This window comes from Coregonus clupeaformis, chromosome 15 (assembly GCF_020615455.1).
Source record: "Coregonus clupeaformis isolate EN_2021a chromosome 15, ASM2061545v1, whole genome shotgun sequence".
Classification (NCBI taxonomy): domain Eukaryota; kingdom Metazoa; phylum Chordata; class Actinopteri; order Salmoniformes; family Salmonidae; genus Coregonus; species Coregonus clupeaformis.
Window position 1 is genome coordinate 64,160,379 of NC_059206.1, and position 19,135 is coordinate 64,179,513.

Sequence of the window (19,135 nt, forward strand, 5' to 3'; positions counted from 1 at the left end):
TCTACAGAGGCCCCTATAACACTATTTAGAAGGCCCTGGATGCTATCCATCTTTGATTCCGCCATGCAAACTGCCCTGGCAGCCACAGGCGCCAGTACTTCACAAATTGGACTCCATTAGATCCTTGCAGGCGATAGCTTTAGTGCTAGCGCCGTCGCTAGCCAGTCTCTCAGTGTCAATCATTAGCATGGATTTCACAGCTCTGTTCAAAGGGGAAACCCAAAATCCTGGCGCAGGATGATTATAGTGAGTACAATCTGAAGTACAATCTGGAGTAATGTAATTTTGACCATGTGGCTGGGCTAGTGACGGCGGCTAGCCTAGCGTGTCTTAGCGTGTTTTACGTTATCGCCGTTGTCCTTGTTTATTCACACTTTGGCTCCTGTTTATTTTTCAGTAGTGGATTTATTACGTCTCGGAATGTTGTTATCAAGACGAGAGTCTTGCCGGTGAATTTCCTTTATGGGGTTTATTATTGATATTACTCGAGCCCCGGCTGACTCTCTCTCACACAGCTGTATGCGTGCCTGCGTGTGTGCATGTGTGTATGTGTGTGCATATGTACGTGCACGTACGTGTGTGTGTGTGTTTCAGCCATCCATTTAGCAAAACTCTTTCCCAGCCAGGAACAAAATCATTTTCACGTGTGGGTGTTATTAAAAGGGCAGTGCAGTCAATTCTCCAGTTTTTTAAAATGATATTTCCACACATGAAAATTATGATAATGCCATATTAGTGTAAGAGCTTTTTAATAAATAAATAAACTGGAATTTTAGAGTTTTTGGCCCACAGCATGACATCACAATCTGATCTGATTATTCGGACCAATGACCAGTCGTCTATTATTTGCATATGTATCCTCCTAATTTTAAAGGGGTAAGCGGGTAGGCTCTAGCCTGTTAAACTCTAAGCGGTTGTTTTGGACGATGTACAGCTGTGGTACCCACTCCGTCAATTTCAGTAAGTAAATAGAAAGTGACATATCATTCAAAAGCTACAGCACTTGTCTTTTTGTAAATCAAACTCAAACCTTACTACTGGCAATGTCATAAGAAGGCCCCCCCAATGCCACCCCCCCACCGCCCCACCATAAAGGCCATAAATCATGCGCTATTTAGGCCAAGTCACCAAAAGTGCAAAAATGTTGTATGCATGGAAAGGGTAAACCCTGGTGGTCATCATAATGCCATTTGGGGTGTCATTTGGGACGCAGACTTGCTTTTACATCTTGTGGTGGAACAGCTAACACACCAGCTGCCTGTGGGCCCTGGTCAAAAGTAGTGTACTATATAGGGAATAGAATGCCATTTGGGACTCAGCAAAGAACTATGAACTCTGGAGGATAGCAAACTAATGTTCCCTAATAAAAGACACATAGCGGAGGGATACGAGGCGAGGCCGAGGTAGTGGTTCTCACATACTGTTTGTAGGGCTTGTGTATGAATCAGTGGACGAGGAGGTGTAGCTATTCATAGCAGATTAGCCTACTCCCTCTCTGCCTGTTTATTGAAATATCTGCCCATGTCTGTTTCTCAACCTCCGTCATGTGTACAGTTTCTGTCCCAGGGATGGTACTCATTGGTCCCTCAGATGATTGGCTGACAATTTCTATATGTGTTATGTAAATTCCTCCTTCAAGAAGAAAATACCCTTGCAGGTCTGTGCTGTAGAAGAGTTGTTACAACACATCTAGTATGGGACCAGACTAGGCTGCTCTGCTCTGCCCTGCTCCCTCATCTCTCTAGCTCAGGTTCAATGTCAGCAGCCCTGGTATTTGAGCCAAAGCTGAAGAGTGAATAGATCACTTTCTGTCCTCACACCTCAGTCACCAGTCACCTCTTCACCCCACAGCTGAACCTCGACTGAGGGCTGCTCTATGGCCAACCCTGTGGCCTGCATGGGCCAATGTGTTCTGTGTGTGTGTGTGTGTGTGTGTGTGTGTGTTCTGTGTGTGTGTGTGTGTGTGTGTGTGTGTGTGTGTGTGTGTGTGTGTGTGTGTGTGTGTGTGTGTGTGTGTGTGTGTGTGTGTGTGTGTGTGTGTGTGTGTGTGAGGAGCAGGTCACAGGCGTGTGTGAAAGACTCTTTCATTCACATGGACAGTGTGTCCATTCAGTCTCCTCTCAGCTGCAAACACACCGGCTCCATTTCCACTCTGGGTTCTCTGCCAATCAGCTGGTTGGAATCTGTTTCTCTCTCCTCTCTCTGTCACTGTCTGTCTGATTTATCTCACTCTATCTCTCCCTCTCTCTCACTGCTTGAATCTCTCTCTATCTCTATATGTGTCTAATACACCCCCCCCCCCCCCCAGTTGCTCCACTTTAAAGTGGGCCACGTATGCAATCTCCAGACTGATTAAATCTGTGATTTAAAGTTAAAGTTGCACTTTGCAGAAATCTCTCACCATTTCCTGGTTGCTAAAACTCTAATAGTTTGCCTAATTTCAGTTTATGTGACAAAATAACGTAGTATACTGTAGAGAATCATTGTACCATCTAAACTGCTGTGAAATATATTTTCCATAACGAAAAATATTGTTGGTTCAGCTGTTTGAAGCTGGTGTACAAAACAGAATGTAAAAGACGCAAAAACAAAATGGGAAGCATAGAAATAGCACACATAGAACATATCTACCACTTCTTAGACTTGCTTTTCAGTAGAATGATAGATCTATAACTCACATTTCATTAAAACATTTTCTCCCCAATTTCGTGATTACGATCTCGTCTCATCACTGCAACTCCCCAAATGGCTCGGGATAGGCGAAGGTCGAGTCACGTGTCCTCCGAAACATCACCCGCCAAACCGCGTTTCTTAACACCTGCTCGCTTAACCCGGAAGCAAGCCACACCAATGTGTCGGAGGAAACACAGTTCAACTGACAACCGAAGTCAGCCTGCAGGCGCCCGGCCCGCCACAAGGAGTAGCAGGAGCGCGATGAGCCAAGTAAAGCCCCCACCGGCCAAACCCTCCCCTAACCCGGACGACGCTGCCCTATGGGACTCCCGGTCACGGCTGTAGTGACGCTGCCCTATGGGACTCCCGGCCACGGCTGTAGTGACGCTGCCCTATGGGACTCCCGGCCACGGCTGTAGTGACGCTGCCCTATGGGACTCCCGGCCACGGCTGTAGTGACGCTGCCCTATGGGACTCCCGGCCACGGCTGTAGTGACGCTGCCCTACGGGACTCCCGGTCATGGCTGTAGTGACGCTGCCCTATGGGACTCCCGGCCATGGCTGTAGTGACGCTGCCCTATGGGACTCCCGGTCACGGCTGTAGTGACGCTGCCCTATGGGACTCCCGGTCATGGCTGTAGTGACGCTGCCCTATGGGACTCCCGGCCACGGCTGTAGTGACGCTGCCCTATGGGACTCCCGGTCATGGCTGTAGTGACGCTGCCCTATGGGACTCCCGGCCACGGCTGTAGTGACGCTGCCCTATGGGACTCCCGGTCATGGCTGTAGTGACGCTGCCCTATGGGACTCCCGGCCACGGCTGTAGTGACGCTGCCCTATGGGACTCCCGGTCATGGCTGTAGTGACGCTGCCCTATGGGACTCCCGGTCACGGCTGTAGTGACGCTGCCCTATGGGACTCCCGGCCACGGCTGTAGTGACGCTGCCCTATGGGACTCCCGGTCATGGCTGTAGTGACGCTGCGATGCAGTGCTTTAGATGCCCTCTCACTGTTCAAATAAACATACCATTAAAATTATAGACTGATCAATTCTTTGTCAGTGGACAAACGTACAAAATCAGCAGGGGATCAAATACTTTTTTCCCTCACTGTAAGGTTAACTCGAGTTAACTGATAGCCCTAATTAGTTATGATTAGGATGATTTACATTTTAGTCATTTAGCAGATGCTCTTATCCAGAGTGACTTACAGTTAGTGAGTGCATACATATTTAATTTTTTTCATACTGGCCCCCCGTGGGAAACGAACCCACAACCCTGGCGTTGCAAACGCCATGCTCTACCAACTGAGCTACATCCCTGCCGGCCATTCCCTCCCCTACCCTGGACGACGCTGGGCCAATTGTGCTCCGCCCCATGGGTCTCCCGGTCACGGCCGGCTACGACAGAGCCTGGATACGAACCAGGATCTCTCGTGGCACAGCTAGCACTGCGATGCAGTGCCTTAGACCACTGCGTCACTTAGTTATTCATATTTTTTTCCCAATTATAGTTTCCCCCTCATCTGATCTACACATGTTCCTCAAACCTCTTTAATCAGGATTTCATACGGTCGGATGGGATGCCTCATGATATCCCTCTCGCCTGAGGCCGTAGTCCAATCTGGACCATGAATCACCCAGTAGTCTTCTACCTCTTTACATATTTTTCTCACATCCGGATTGATCCTGTTCTGCAGGACAACTTTGTCTTCGGTGATTGGAATTCCTTTGCATATCCATGCTTTGTAGTCACTTCTGGGTTAGGTGTGGAGTAGATGCCTCTCCCATCAACTTGTCCTCTTCCTCTCCTCCCCCCTGGTACCCAGATCTTTCTGTTAAATATGACTGGCCGTGGGCGACATACGCCATTAAACCTCTTCCTCTTTGGTTCACACTCCATTAACATTCGCTGCCATTGGTCCGTCTCTCATAACAACCATCCATCACGGCGATGGTGACAGGAGGTGTTACCCTGGTGAGGGAAGCATTCTGGAATCTGTGGATATCTGAGCTATTTGCCTCTGGAGAGATGGGCTAGAGATGACGTAGCGTTCCGAAGGGATGCCAATCAGGAATACCGATCAGGAATACCACACTTCCAGTAAGGCATTAACGTGGGAAAACAGCAGGGCTTTGTTCAGCAGGGCACAACGTTGTGCAACGTTCAATTGAATGAAAACGGTGCTTGAAGAACGTTGCGATTATAGTGGCTCGGAGGCTAGTGCAGGGCTGTGCACAGACCTTCCAGGGGCAGATGCTCAAAATGAACCCCCCTCCCCTCCCCCCGCTTGAAAGAATAAATACATTCATAATTCATATCTCGAAATTCATAACAAACCAAATGCCTGTAGCATATTTTTTTAGCATAGGCCTATTTAGTTCTGCAACAACACACTCATCATCACAAATTGTAAGCAAGCTAGTTAGTGCCTCCTAAAGACATGATTGACGTGGGGAAAAGATGGTGGACTATCAGCTGATCATTGAAGTTGATGATTGATGTAAATCTGCTAGTTAGCTAACTCTATTTATTTTACTGATTGTGATTTACCTCTCTGTCTTCCTGCCTCTCTCTGCTGTGAGTATCAGCCAATCAGACTGAATATTGATGATGATGTAGGCTAAATCAAGTGTTATCAAGTGATAATTAAATGTTATGCTGCTGTGGCAGCACTGTTGATATTTGAACTAGGTAGTTGGCTACACACACTCGACTGGTGACCGCATCTCTCAAGCTGTGCATGTTTGGATAGCAGGCACGTGCAATCTCTGTACAGGGCAGACTGGGAAAATGGCAACTGAGCGCGAATGAGCTCCATACAGGGCAGATCAACAGGCGCAACCAACGGACGGGGTGGTGGGTGGCGAACTTGACGATGACTTGCGGGCAGTGGGTTCCGAACAACAATAAATACCACCACCAAAAAGGGGACTTTGGAGACTGGAAGGGCAAAGGGGCCTGTGCTCTGTACAGGTAGAGCCCTATCTGTGCACCTGCCTGGGCGGGTGTGTACTGCAGCTGCTGCACAAGTTTTTAGATTCCAAATGGTCACACTCTCATATTGATCAGGTCACACCCTGCCACACCCACCTAAATGGGAGCAATCGTACCTCGAAGACTGTTTAGGATAGGTGTGCACCGTGTTGGTGAAACATCGTTCAGAACAAACTGTTGTGGATGTAGCAAAATGTTTAATGAACTGAACGCGGTCCCTCTTCCAGAGTTTCTCCCAGAGTTTCTCTCAGAGTTTCCCACAGACGTTCTTGTCAGAATTTGGACTCACCTGGACTCCTTCACTTTGTTGATTGCCCCTTCTATATCTGTCTGTTCCCAAGTTTGATCCCTGTGTCTGCATTGATGTTGTTTCGTTTCCCCCGTCCAGACGCTGTCCGTGTTTTGTTCCATGTCTTTTATTTATTAAAAGCCCGTCAGGCTCGCCCAGGTGGGACGCCAAGTGGCGTCCCTAGAGGGAGGGAGTACTGTCACACCTGCTCCCGCTCCCCTTCCCTGGCGCTCGAGGGCGCCAGGATACCCATCATTACGCACACCTGTTACCATCATTACCATCACTCACTGGACTCACTTTGTTGATTACCCCTTCTATATCTGTCTGTTCCCAAGTTTGATCCCCGTGTCTGCATTGATGTTGTTTAGTTTCCCCTGTCCAGACGCTGTCCGTGTTTTGTTCCATGTCTTTTATTTAATAAATCTTCACCCTGTACTTGCTTCCCGTCTCCCAGCGTCTGTCGAACCGAGACAGTCACAATGTTTCCCTTGAAGAAGCCTTTATTTAACTAGGCAAGTCAGTTATGTCTTTTATTTATTAAATCATCACCCTGTACTTGCTTCCCGTCTCCCAGTGTCTGTTGAACCGAGACTGTTACAGAATGCAGACACCAATATTGGAAGCATAAGGACGTTTTTTTTAATGATTTTTATTTTTGGGGGTTGGTGACGTCGGGTCCGGGTGCCGCGGCCAAAGGAACCGGGGGTGCCTCAGCTGGCTCGTCGGGCTTCCATGCCTTAGCTGGCTCGAGAGATTTCCTTGCCTCAGTTGGCTCGGCAGGTTCCCATCCCACGTCATGCCTCAGCCGGCTCGTCGGGCTCCCACTTCTCAGCCGGTTCAACAGGCTCATATCCCACCCCACGCCTCAGCCGGCTCATCAGGCTCCCACGCCTCAGCCGGCTCGTCAGGCTTGCACGCCTCAGCCGGCTCATCAGGCTTCCATGCCTCAGCCAGCTCGGGTCAGGCTCCCACACCTCGGCCGGCCCGTCAGGCTCGAAAGGTTCCCGCTCCTTGGCCGGCTCGTGAGGCTTCTATGCCTCAGCCGGCCCGTCAGGCTCCCACACCTCGGCCGGCCCGTCAGGCTCTAAAGGTTCCCGCTCCTTGGCCGGCTCGTGAGGCTTCTATGCCTCAGCCGGCCCGTCAGGCTCCCACACCTCGGCCGGCCCGTCAGGCTCTAAAGGTTCCCGCTCCTTGGCCGGCTCGTGAGGCTTCTATGCCTCAGCCGGCCCGTCAGGCTCCCACACCTCGGCCGGCCCGTCAGGCTCTAAAGGTTCCCGCTCCTTGGCCGGCTCGTGAGGCTTCTATGCCTCAGCCGGCCCATCAGGCTCTAAAGGTTTCCGCTCTTCGGCCGGCTCGTGAGGCTTCCATGCCTTGGCCGGCCCGTCAGGCTCAACAGGTTCCCATGCCTCGCCGGATCGTCCGGCTCCCATGCCTCGGCCAGCCCGTCAGGCTCGCCCAGGTGGGACGCCAAGTGGCGTCCCTAGAGGGAGGGAGTACTGTCACACCTGCTCCTGCTCCCCTTCCCTGGCGCTCGAGGGCGCCAGGATACCCATCATTACGCACACCTGTTACCATCATTACCATCACTCACTGGACTCACTTTGTTGATTACCCCTTCTATATCTGTCTGTTCCCAAGTTTGATCCCCGTGTCTGCATTGATGTTGTTTAGTTTCCCCTGTCCAGACGCTGTCCGTGTTTTGTTCCATGTCTTTTATTTAATAAATCTTCACCCTGTACTTGCTTCCCGTCTCCCAGCGTCTGTCGAACCGAGACAGTCACAATGTTTCCCTTGAAGAAGCCTTTATTTAACTAGGCAAGTCAGTTATGTCTTTTATTTATTAAATCATCACCCTGTACTTGCTTCCCGTCTCCCAGTGTCTGTTGAACCGAGACTGTTACAGAATGCAGACACCAATATTGGAAGCATAAGGACGTTTTTTTTAATGATTTTTTATTTTTGGGGGTTGGTGACGTCGGGTCCGGGTGCCGCGGCCAAAGGAACCGGGGGTGCCTCAGCTGGCTCGTCGGGCTTCCATGCCTTAGCTGGCTCGAGAGATTTCCTTGCCTCAGTTGGCTCGGCAGGTTCCCATCCCACGTCATGCCTCAGCCGGCTCGTCGGGCTCCCACTTCTCAGCCGGTTCAACAGGCTCATATCCCACCCCACGCCTCAGCCGGCTCATCAGGCTCCCACGCCTCAGCCGGCTCGTCAGGCTTGCACGCCTCAGCCGGCTCATCAGGCTTCCATGCCTCAGCCAGCTCGTCAGGCTCCCACACCTCGGCCGGCCCGTCAGGCTCGAAAGGTTCCCGCTCCTTGGCCGGCTCGTGAGGCTTCTATGCCTCAGCCGGCCCGTCAGGCTCCCACACCTCGGCCGGCCCGTCAGGCTCTAAAGGTTCCCGCTCCTTGGCCGGCTCGTGAGGCTTCTATGCCTCAGCCGGCCCGTCAGGCTCCCACACCTCGGCCGGCCCGTCAGGCTCTAAAGGTTCCCGCTCCTTGGCCGGCTCGTGAGGCTTCTATGCCTCAGCCGGCCCGTCAGGCTCCCACACCTCGGCCGGCCCGTCAGGCTCTAAAGGTTCCCGCTCCTTGGCCGGCTCGTGAGGCTTCTATGCCTCAGCCGGCCCATCAGGCTCTAAAGGTTTCCGCTCTTCGGCCGGCTCGTGAGGCTTCCATGCCTTGGCCGGCCCGTCAGGCTCAACAGGTTCCCATGCCTCGCCGGATCGTCCGGCTCCCATGCCTCGGCCAGCCCGTCAGGCTCGCCCAGGTGGGACGCCAAGTGGCGTCCCTAGAGGGAGGGAGTACTGTCACACCTGCTCCTGCTCCCCTTCCCTGGCGCTCGAGGGCGCCAGGATACCCATCATTACGCACACCTGTTACCATCATTACCATCACTCACTGGACTCACTTTGTTGATTACCCCTTCTATATCTGTCTGTTCCCAAGTTTGATCCCCGTGTCTGCATTGATGTTGTTTAGTTTCCCCTGTCCAGACGCTGTCCGTGTTTTGTTCCATGTCTTTTATTTAATAAATCTTCACCCTGTACTTGCTTCCCGTCTCCCAGCGTCTGTCGAACCGAGACAGTCACAATGTTTCCCTTGAAGAAGCCTTTATTTAACTAGGCAAGTCAGTTATGTCTTTTATTTATTAAATCATCACCCTGTACTTGCTTCCCGTCTCCCAGTGTCTGTTGAACCGAGACTGTTACAGAATGCAGACACCAATATTGGAAGCATAAGGACGTTTTTTTAATGATTTTTATTTTTGGGGGTTGGTGACGTCGGGTCCGGGTGCCGCGGCCAAAGGAACCGGGGGTGCCTCAGCTGGCTCGTCGGGCTTCCATGCCTTAGCTGGCTCGAGAGATTTCCTTGCCTCAGTTGGCTCGGCAGGTTCCCATCCCACGTCATGCCTCAGCCGGCTCGTCGGGCTCCCACTTCTCAGCCGGTTCAACAGGCTCATATCCCACCCCACGCCTCAGCCGGCTCATCAGGCTCCCACGCCTCAGCCGGCTCGTCAGGCTTGCACGCCTCAGCCGGCTCATCAGGCTTCCATGCCTCAGCCAGCTCGTCAGGCTCCCACACCTCGGCCGGCCCGTCAGGCTCGAAAGGTTCCGCTCCTTGGCCGGCTCGTGAGGCTTCTATGCCTCAGCCGGCCCGTCAGGCTCCCACACCTCGGCCGGCCCGTCAGGCTCTAAAGGTTCCCGCTCCTTGGCCGGCTCGTGAGGCTTCTATGCCTCAGCCGGCCCGTCAGGCTCCCACACCTCGGCCGGCCCGTCAGGCTCTAAAGGTTCCCGCTCCTTGGCCGGCTCGTGAGGCTTCTATGCCTCAGCCGGCCCGTCAGGCTCCCACACCTCGGCCGGCCCGTCAGGCTCTAAAGGTTCCCGCTCCTTGGCCGGCTCGTGAGGCTTCTATGCCTCAGCCGGCCCATCAGGCTCTAAAGGTTTCCGCTCTTCGGCCGGCTCGTGAGGCTTCCATGCCTTGGCCGGCCCGTCAGGCTCAACAGGTTCCCATGCCTCGCCGGATCGTCCGGCTCCCATGCCTCGGCCAGCCCGTCAGGCTCGCCCAGGTGGGACGCCAAGTGGCGTCCCTAGAGGGAGGGAGTACTGTCACACCTGCTCCTGCTCCCCTTCCCTGGCGCTCGAGGGCGCCAGGATACCCATCATTACGCACACCTGTTACCATCATTACCATCACTCACTGGACTCACTTTGTTGATTACCCCTTCTATATCTGTCTGTTCCCAAGTTTGATCCCCGTGTCTGCATTGATGTTGTTTAGTTTCCCCTGTCCAGACGCTGTCCGTGTTTTGTTCCATGTCTTTTATTTAATAAATCTTCACCCTGTACTTGCTTCCCGTCTCCCAGCGTCTGTCGAACCGAGACAGTCACAATGTTTCCCTTGAAGAAGCCTTTATTTAACTAGGCAAGTCAGTTATGTCTTTTATTTATTAAATCATCACCCCTGTACTTGCTTCCCGTCTCCCAGTGTCTGTTGAACCGAGACTGTTACAGAATGCAGACACCAATATTGGAAGCATAAGGACGTTTTTTTTAATGATTTTTTATTTTTGGGGGTTGGTGACGTCGGGTCCGGGTGCCGCGGCCAAAGGAACCGGGGGTGCCTCAGCTGGCTCGTCGGGCTTCCATGCCTTAGCTGGCTCGAGAGATTTCCTTGCCTCAGTTGGCTCGGCAGGTTCCCATCCCACGTCATGCCTCAGCCGGCTCGTCGGGCTCCCACTTCTCAGCCGGTTCAACAGGCTCATATCCCACCCCACGCCTCAGCCGGCTCATCAGGCTCCCACGCCTCAGCCGGCTCGTCAGGCTTGCACGCCTCAGCCGGCTCATCAGGCTTCCATGCCTCAGCCAGCTCGTCAGGCTCCCACACCTCGGCCGGCCCGTCAGGCTCGAAAGGTTCCCGCTCCTTGGCCGGCTCGTGAGGCTTCTATGCCTCAGCCGGCCCGTCAGGCTCCCACACCTCGGCCGGCCCGTCAGGCTCTAAAGGTTCCCGCTCCTTGGCCGGCTCGTGAGGCTTCTATGCCTCAGCCGGCCCGTCAGGCTCCCACACCTCGGCCGGCCCGTCAGGCTCTAAAGGTTCCCGCTCCTTGGCCGGCTCGTGAGGCTTCTATGCCTCAGCCGGCCCGTCAGGCTCCCACACCTCGGCCGGCCCGTCAGGCTCTAAAGGTTCCCGCTCCTTGGCCGGCTCGTGAGGCTTCTATGCCTCAGCCGGCCCATCAGGCTCTAAAGGTTTCCGCTCTTGGCCGGCTCGTGAGGCTTCCATGCCTTGGCCGGCCCGTCAGGCTCAACAGGTTCCCATGCCTCGCCGGATCGTCCGGCTCCCATGCCTCGGCCAGCCCGTCAGGCTCGCCCAGGTGGGACGCCAAGTGGCGTCCCTAGAGGGAGGGAGTACTGTCACACCTGCTCCTGCTCCCCTTCCCTGGCGCTCGAGGGCGCCAGGATACCCATCATTACGCACACCTGTTACCATCATTACCATCACTCACTGGACTCACTTTGTTGATTACCCCTTCTATATCTGTCTGTTCCCAAGTTTGATCCCCGTGTCTGCATTGATGTTGTTTAGTTTCCCCTGTCCAGACGCTGTCCGTGTTTTGTTCCATGTCTTTTATTTAATAAATCATCACCCTGTACTTGCTTCCCGTCTCCCAGCGTCTGTCGAACCGAGACAGTCACAATGTTTCCCTTGAAGAAGCCTTTTGGGCAGCAATAATTTCCAATGAATCCAGTTGAAACCAAAGTCTTTCAGGGGGAGATAGAAATGACTTTGAAGAGATCACCCCCACCTCTAATTAATGGTCTCTTCCAAGAGGGGCTCTGTACATTTTCTTAAACTCAGGGGGTCGGCTTTAGTTTAGCTTTCAACTTTGTTCTGATAAGCAACTGGATATAATTGGAATGCCTTGAACTCTTAACAGCACTGTTATTAATACTGTGCGTGTGTGTGTATGTACCCCCCCCCCAAATTCTTATTTACAATGACGGCCTACACCGGCCAAACCTGGGCCAATTGTGCGCCGCCCTATGGGACTCCCAATCACGGCCGGTTGTGATACAGCCTGGAATCGAACAAGGGGGTCTGTAGTTACGCCTCAAGCACTGAGATGCAGTGCCTTAGACCACTGCACCACTCGGGAGCCCATGCTTTCTAGTGCCCTTAAGGGGAATCTAATTTTTGTCAATTGCCCCATATCGTGACGTGTCCCAGGAAGAAAGCTGTGATTATTTGGCTGTGTATACACACACACACTCACGCAACGAAACACACAAACACACACACACACGTACACTCTCTCTCTGTATTGGATGTTTCAAAAACACATCAGTCTTACATGTATTTTGTATTTCGATCTTCAAAAATGACCATTCATGGGTATCGTGGAATCAGAGTGTGTGTGTGTGTGTGTTTGTGTGTCAGTACAGGTTAAATCAAGATATTGTCCTGTGAAGGAAGGACCATTCATGGTAAAGCATTTGTTGGGGGATGACTCTGTGACTGGGATCGCCAGTGGAGCGCTAGAGCTGAACAGATTGGTGTGTGTGTGTGTGTGTTTCGTATGAATAGAGCTGGTATTGCTCCCACTCCACTGCCTCTGAGGGTGAAAATAGACTTTTACACAATGAGATCAGACTTGACTTTCCCTCTCTATCACACCTGCTCTCTCTCTCTCTCTCTCTCTCTCTCTCTCTCTCTCTCTCTCTCTCTCTCTCTCTCTCTCTCTCTCTCTCTCTCTCTCTCTCTCCCCACATGTTTCCATCCCTGTCCACCCACCCTCACTGTCTTTCTCTCCCCTCTTTCTCTCTGTACCAGTGATTGAACTAAGAATAATGCACTTAAAAGGGATCTTCCCCTCAAAACACAACTTAAAGCTACAGTCTGCATTTGGTACATACATTTTTTAACTTTTAAATGACCAATATTAAGATTCTTGAAAAATAGAAAATGTTCCATCTTTAAATTAGAGAGTGGCTACCTTTCTCCAGCCCCATCCCTCAACTGTTTACCGAAACAAGTGGCGGGGTGCCTGGATTGTTGGTTTTTTAATTGCAGACTGCCCCTTTAACAAGACTTTTCCCACTTAACTTGGCTGTAGATGATACTCCAAAAAGTTTTTGGATATTTAGTTCCCCTACCGAGATAGTAAACAGTCATATTTTCTGGAGTCAGATTTATGTCATAAGCCCAATACATTCGGAAAGTGTCTAAAACATCTTACATACATTCCAATCCAACTCATATTAAAACACTATCCCTTTATGAAGACCGTGTCTCCATTATATTTTTTAAAAAGTCATTTGATGGCTAGGAAACGTGTGTGCTTGCTTCAACTGTGCAGTGACATCAACATTCAACATTATAACATAATAGGTGACTTAATTTGTGACCAGATTTTTCGATGGGGGCTTGTGTCAAATGTAAGTGATTTTTTTATTTTATTTTATTTTTACTTCAAAATTGTATATCATATGCTTTAGTTGGAGAAAACATTACTTCCCCCACTGTAGTTAGAGAAACCATTACTTTCCCCACTGTAGTTGGAGAAACCATTACTTCCCCCACTGTAGTTGGGGAAGTAATGCTGCTTTCAAAGTTAATAAACTTGTAAACCAGTGGAGGCTGCTGAGGGGAGGACAGCTCATAATAATAGCTGGAACGGAGTGTTTGATGTATTTGATACCATTCCACTGATTCTGCTCCAGCCATTACCACGAGCCCATCCTCCCCAATTAAGGTGCCACCAGCCTCCTGTGTTGTAAACCCACTTAGGAGACAAGTAGGAGAAAATGCCCGTGAAAGATTTTGATTGGATCTTCACACTTACTAGAGAGCTCTTCTTTGTTTCCATTCAGCATTGTTCACACCCTCTTAAGCCTGAGCCCCACCCATCTCTTTAATAATTAATATGTAAAAGCATGGCAAACCGTCAGCATAGTCAACCCCTGCATTATCTCAGCCAATCATGGCTATCCAGGAAGGATCTTGTCTTTCTCCCTATATACTGTAGCTCAGTGCTTTCTCTTTGGCTAAACACACACACACAGACTCACACGCCACACACATAGACTCACACACACACACATTACACACACACACAGACACAGACTCACACAGACTGGGGTGTTGTGGAAACTATACTTAGTGGTATTTTCTCTGTCACCATAATCCCTACAGTCATTGTAGTGACTCAATGACCCTTGAGAGCGAGAGAGAGCGAGACTGGGAGAGAGGAGAGAGACAGAAAGAGAGAGAGACAGAAAGAGAGAGAGACAGAAAGAGAGAGAGACAGAAAGAGAGAGAGACAGAAAGAGAGAGAGACAGAGAGAGTGAGTGAGAGTGAGAGAATGAGAGAGTGAGAGAGATAGGGAGAGAGAGAGCGAGACCAGCTGTGCCCTCCAATGGGCAGGATAGCCCAGACATGGTCACTCTAGTGGTGTGTAAACTCAATTAGAGGTCTAGCTGTTATGGTGGGCTGTAACGCCACGACCCAGTGACTTCACAGCGGGAGGGTGTGTGAGAGAGAGAGAGTGTGTATGTGTGTGTGTTTGTATGTGTGTGCGTGCAGGTGTGTGTTAGAGTGTGAGTGTGACCAGATGTGGGCATAGATGGATTGCTACTCCGAAGGTGACTTATGGCTTCTTTCCATGTCTTTACAGGGGATATAGACACACTGGGTGTGTGCTGCTTGATAATGTTATGGAGTGCTGTGAAGGGGGCACAGCATCTGTGCGTGTGTGTGTTTGCGCGTGTGTATGTGTATGCAGGGGTACAGGCACGTTACAGTGGGGGAAAAAAGTATTTAGTCAGCCACCAATTGTGCAAGTTCTCCCACTTAAAAAGATGAGAGAGGCCTGTAATTTTCATCATAGGTACACGTCAACTATGACAGACAAAATGAGAAAGAAACATTAGCAAATTATGGTGGAAAATAAGTATTTGGTCAATAACAAAAGTTTCTCAATACTTTGTTATATACCCTTTGTTGGCAATGACACAGGTCAAACGTTTTCTGTAAGTCTTCACAAGGTTTTCACACACTGTTGCTGGTATTTTGACCCATTCCTCCATGCAGATCTCCTCTAGAGCAGTGATGTTTTGGGGCTGTCGCTGGGCAACACAGACTTTCAACTCCCTCCAAAGATTTTCTATGGAGTTGAGATCTGGAGACTGGCTAGGCCACTCCAGGACCTTGAAATGCTTCTTACGAAGCCACTCCTTCGTTGCCCGTGCGGTGTGTTTGGGATCAATGTCATGCTGAAAGACCCAGCCACGTTTCATCTTCAATGCCCTTGCTGATGGAAGGAGGTTTTCACTCAAAATCTCACGATACATGGCCCCATTCATTCTTTCCTTTACACGGATCAGTCGTCCTGGTCCCTTTGCAGAAAAACAGCCCCAAAGCATGATGTTTCCACCCCCATGCTTCACAGTAGGTATGGTATTCTTTGGATGCAACTCAGCATTCTTTGTCCTCCAAACACGACGAGTTGAGTTTTTACCAAAAAGTTCTATTTTGGTTTCATCTGACCATATGACATTCTCCCAATCCTCTTCTGGATCATCCAAATGCACTCTAGCAAACTTCAGACGGGCCTGGACATGTATTGGCTTAAGCAGGGGGACACGTCTGGCACTGCAGGATTTGAGTCCCTGGCGGCGTAGTGTGTTACTGATGGTAGGCTTTGTTACTTTGGTCCCAGCTCTCTGCAGGTCATTCACTAGGTCCCCCCGTGTGGTTCTGGGATTTTTGCTCACCGTTCTTGTGATCATTTTTGACCCCACGGGGTGAGATCTTGCGTGGAGCCCCAGATCAAGGGAGATTATCAGTGGTCTTGTATGTCTTCCATTTCCTAATAATTGCTCCCACAGTTGATTTCTTCAAACCAAGCTGCTTACCTATTGCAGATTCAGTCTTCCCAGCCTGGTGCAGGTCTACAATTTTGTTTCTGGTGTCCTTTGACAGCTCTTTGGTCTTGGCCATAGTGGAGTTTGGAGTGTGACTGTTTGAGGTTGTGGACAGGTGTCTTTTATACTGATAACAAGTTCAAACAGGTGCCATTAATACAGGTAACGAGTGGAGGACAGAGGAGCCTCTTAAAGAAGAAGTTACAGGTCTGTGAGAGCCAGAAATCTTGCTTGTTTGTAGGTGACCAAATACTTATTTTCCACCATAATTTGCAAATAAATTCATTAAAAATCCTACAATGTGATTTTCTGGATTTTTTTCTCTCATTTTGTCTGTCATAGTTGACGTGTACCTATGATGAAAATTACAGGCCTCTCTCATCTTTTTAAGTGGGAGAACTTGCACAATTGGTGGCTGACTAAATACTTTTTTCCCCCACTGTATATAATCTATGGACCAGATAAAACCTTCTGTAGTGCAAGGCCAGTTTGATCAGAGACTGAAAGCAATCTCTCTGATTATTCTATGGTATTTTGGTGTTGGCGTGATGCAGGAGCGACTGCACTGAAGCATAAACAATATGTATATATTTGGCTCACAGTGACTCATCCAACATTGTGTCTGCTCTAGTCTGCCTGTGGTAATGCCAGTGAACCCCAGTGGACTCAGAGTCTGCTGTCTGAATCTGACAACATCAGTGTCTCCGCCAGCCAGCCTGTTTCCAGTGTAACTTCTGTTTTAGCCCTTTCATACAGAATGGGAAGCCTACTTAAAAGTCATGTCTATCGACACCTGAGGGACGGACATGTGTCTGTGTTTATTTTGGTTCCTCTGATCCAGACTTATATATAGGGAGCTGGGGGGGGGTCACAGGATGTCTCCCAAATGGCACCCTATTCCTTTCATAGTGCACTACTTTTGATCAGCACCCATTGAGCTCTGGTCAAAACCAGTGCACTATATAGGGAATAGGGTGCCATTTGGGACATATCCCCAGTTCATACAGATGGCAGTGTGCTTTGTGGGGGACAGGCTTTGTTTAGGCTAGAGTCTGGGTGCAGGGTTGGTAGTGTGTGTGTGTGTGTGTGTGTGTGTGTGTGTGTGTGTGTGTGTGTGTGTGTGTGTGTGTGTGTGTGTGTGTGTGTGTGTGTGTGTGTGTGTGTGTGTGTGTGTGTGTGTGTGTGTGTGTGTGTGTGCATGGAGGACAGCTTAGTGGGAGAAGACTGTGAAGTCCTGCCTCTCAGCTGGTGTTTCCTCTGGTGTCCTGTCAGACACCCACCAAGTTACTGTGCATGGGGGTGGTCATGCTTGTGTGTGTGTCAGTTGGAGACCATGATGAAAGCGTGTTGATCCTTAGGGAGAAGCATGCCAGTCATACTGCTAGCCATACTGCCAGCCATACTGCCAGCCATACTGCCAGCCATACTGCCAGCCATACTGCTGCTCCATCCGGCCCTAAGTGTCTTCATTAAACACCTGCTTCCCCACTTACTGGAATCTGTTAGGCTTTCATTAGGGAGTCACTGAAGTGAACACACACACGTGCCTGTGTGTGTGTGTGTAACCTACATGTGTGTGAGTATGCTTGTGATAGTGTGTGTGTGTGTGTTTTCACAATTTCAGAAAGAATGCCGTGAATTCAGTGATGTTAGCTAGATCCCCAGAATTCAGTGATGTTAGCTGGAGCACAGCTAGTCTCTCCTGTGTATACACACAGTGTGAATACGATACTGACCCTGGTCTACTTGGGAAGATGATATCACTGCATCTGTTTATTAAACAAGACTTAGGTCCAGGTTTCTCTTCTCTAATGAACATCACAGCGATTAGTAGTCTGATCTACGGTCTGTTCTGAGCTCTAGCGCTACGTACTCTTGGATTGGGTGTCTGTGCAGCTGAGAGGAGTGGATGTTGTTCTGCACATTTGCACAGTGATGACACACGTGCATGTATGTGTGTGTGTGTGTGTGTGTGTGTGTGTGGGTGCGTGAGGAATAACCGCAGTTGGGAGAAGTTCACATTATTAGCGCCATTCAAGCAAAACCTCTAACTGAGTTGCCAGGGATCTCTTCTTGGGGATTTCAAGTTTTCTATTCATCTTTGTCTATTCTTCCTCCTGTCTCCCCAGTGTGGAGCGACCCAGAGCCAGACCCAGGGTGCAGTGTTCCTGCCTGAGTTTGCTCTGTCCCCTCAGGGCAGTTTCCTGGAGGACGCTACCGAGGACCAGTTCCTTACCTACAGATATGATGACCAGGTGGGTACACACATACGCACGCTTGCACACACACACACACACACACACACACACACACACACACACACACACACACACACACGAGCACACATGCGCATACACACACTGGAAAACCTGATCCTCTGAGTGGGTCTGCTGTGAGTGCCGTGTGGGAGTAGGGGGGAGGAGACGGGGGTGTTTTTGGGCTGTAGACAGCAAATGAGACACAGATGACATGTCAAAAGAACAACTATTTATATGGAGTAAGAAAAAGTTCCCAACCTCTTTTTCTACTGTATACATGAGAAGGTATACTGTATTCTACACTATGTGAGAAGGTATTGAGTGGACCAGGATACAATGCATTCATTCTTCTCGCTGCATCTTCTCAAATGTGGAACATTTTCTCCAGTTTGATTCAATAAAGCAGCACGGTCCTGCTGATCCATTTGGCGTTGGGCTGAAGAGCTGAGGAGAATAAAGATATGTTGTTGGGTTTTTTTCCTTTACATTTTGCCATTTGGATCAGGAACCACATAATTCCGGTTAAAATGTTGAGTACATGATGTTTTGAAAAGCTCGCAGCTGACCAATATCAGGACAAATTATCCCTAATGATACGCGGAAACATGTCTGAATGTTAAAAGTTGAATTTCTTCAGAATTATTTGTCTGGAATTTGTATGGTTGTATGGTCCAGTACTTTTTTTTGAAGCACCAAATTCAATAGAAATACTGGTCTGTCTCTTGGCCCATGGGTTAGTTGAACAGAGATGAAAGATGGCATTATATTTGTCTGTGAATTTCAGATATGCAGTTAAACGTCAGAGAGGGAATTGAAGAGAGAACAGTGGTATAAAGAGGCAAAACCTGACAGAATGTCTGTCCCATTTTCTTTAGGCACACAGGAATGAGACGTTTCCTTTAAAACACAGGTTTTCAGGCCATAACCTTTCTGTAGAGATGGATCCTTAATGCAAAACAGAGTCCCCTGTACTGGGGACTGGCAAGTCACTTACATTATCACAA

General features: G+C 49.8%; 1 protein-coding gene across 1 annotated transcript in view; it reads left to right on the forward strand.

Annotated features, from left to right (window-relative positions):
• Positions 1-6,994: 6,994 nt before the first annotated feature.
• The window catches only part of adamtsl3 (ADAMTS-like 3), a 170,460-nt gene continuing 158,319 nt past the window's right edge, over positions 6,995-19,135 (forward strand). Inside the window, exons 1-5 of the mRNA XM_045225474.1 lie at positions 6,995-7,420; positions 8,306-8,722; positions 9,605-10,021; positions 16,505-16,600; positions 18,003-18,128. Coding sequence (XP_045081409.1) covers positions 6,995-7,420; positions 8,306-8,722; positions 9,605-10,021; positions 16,505-16,600; positions 18,003-18,128 — 1,482 coding nt within the window. The remainder of the gene's footprint in view (positions 7,421-8,305; positions 8,723-9,604; positions 10,022-16,504; positions 16,601-18,002; positions 18,129-19,135) is intronic.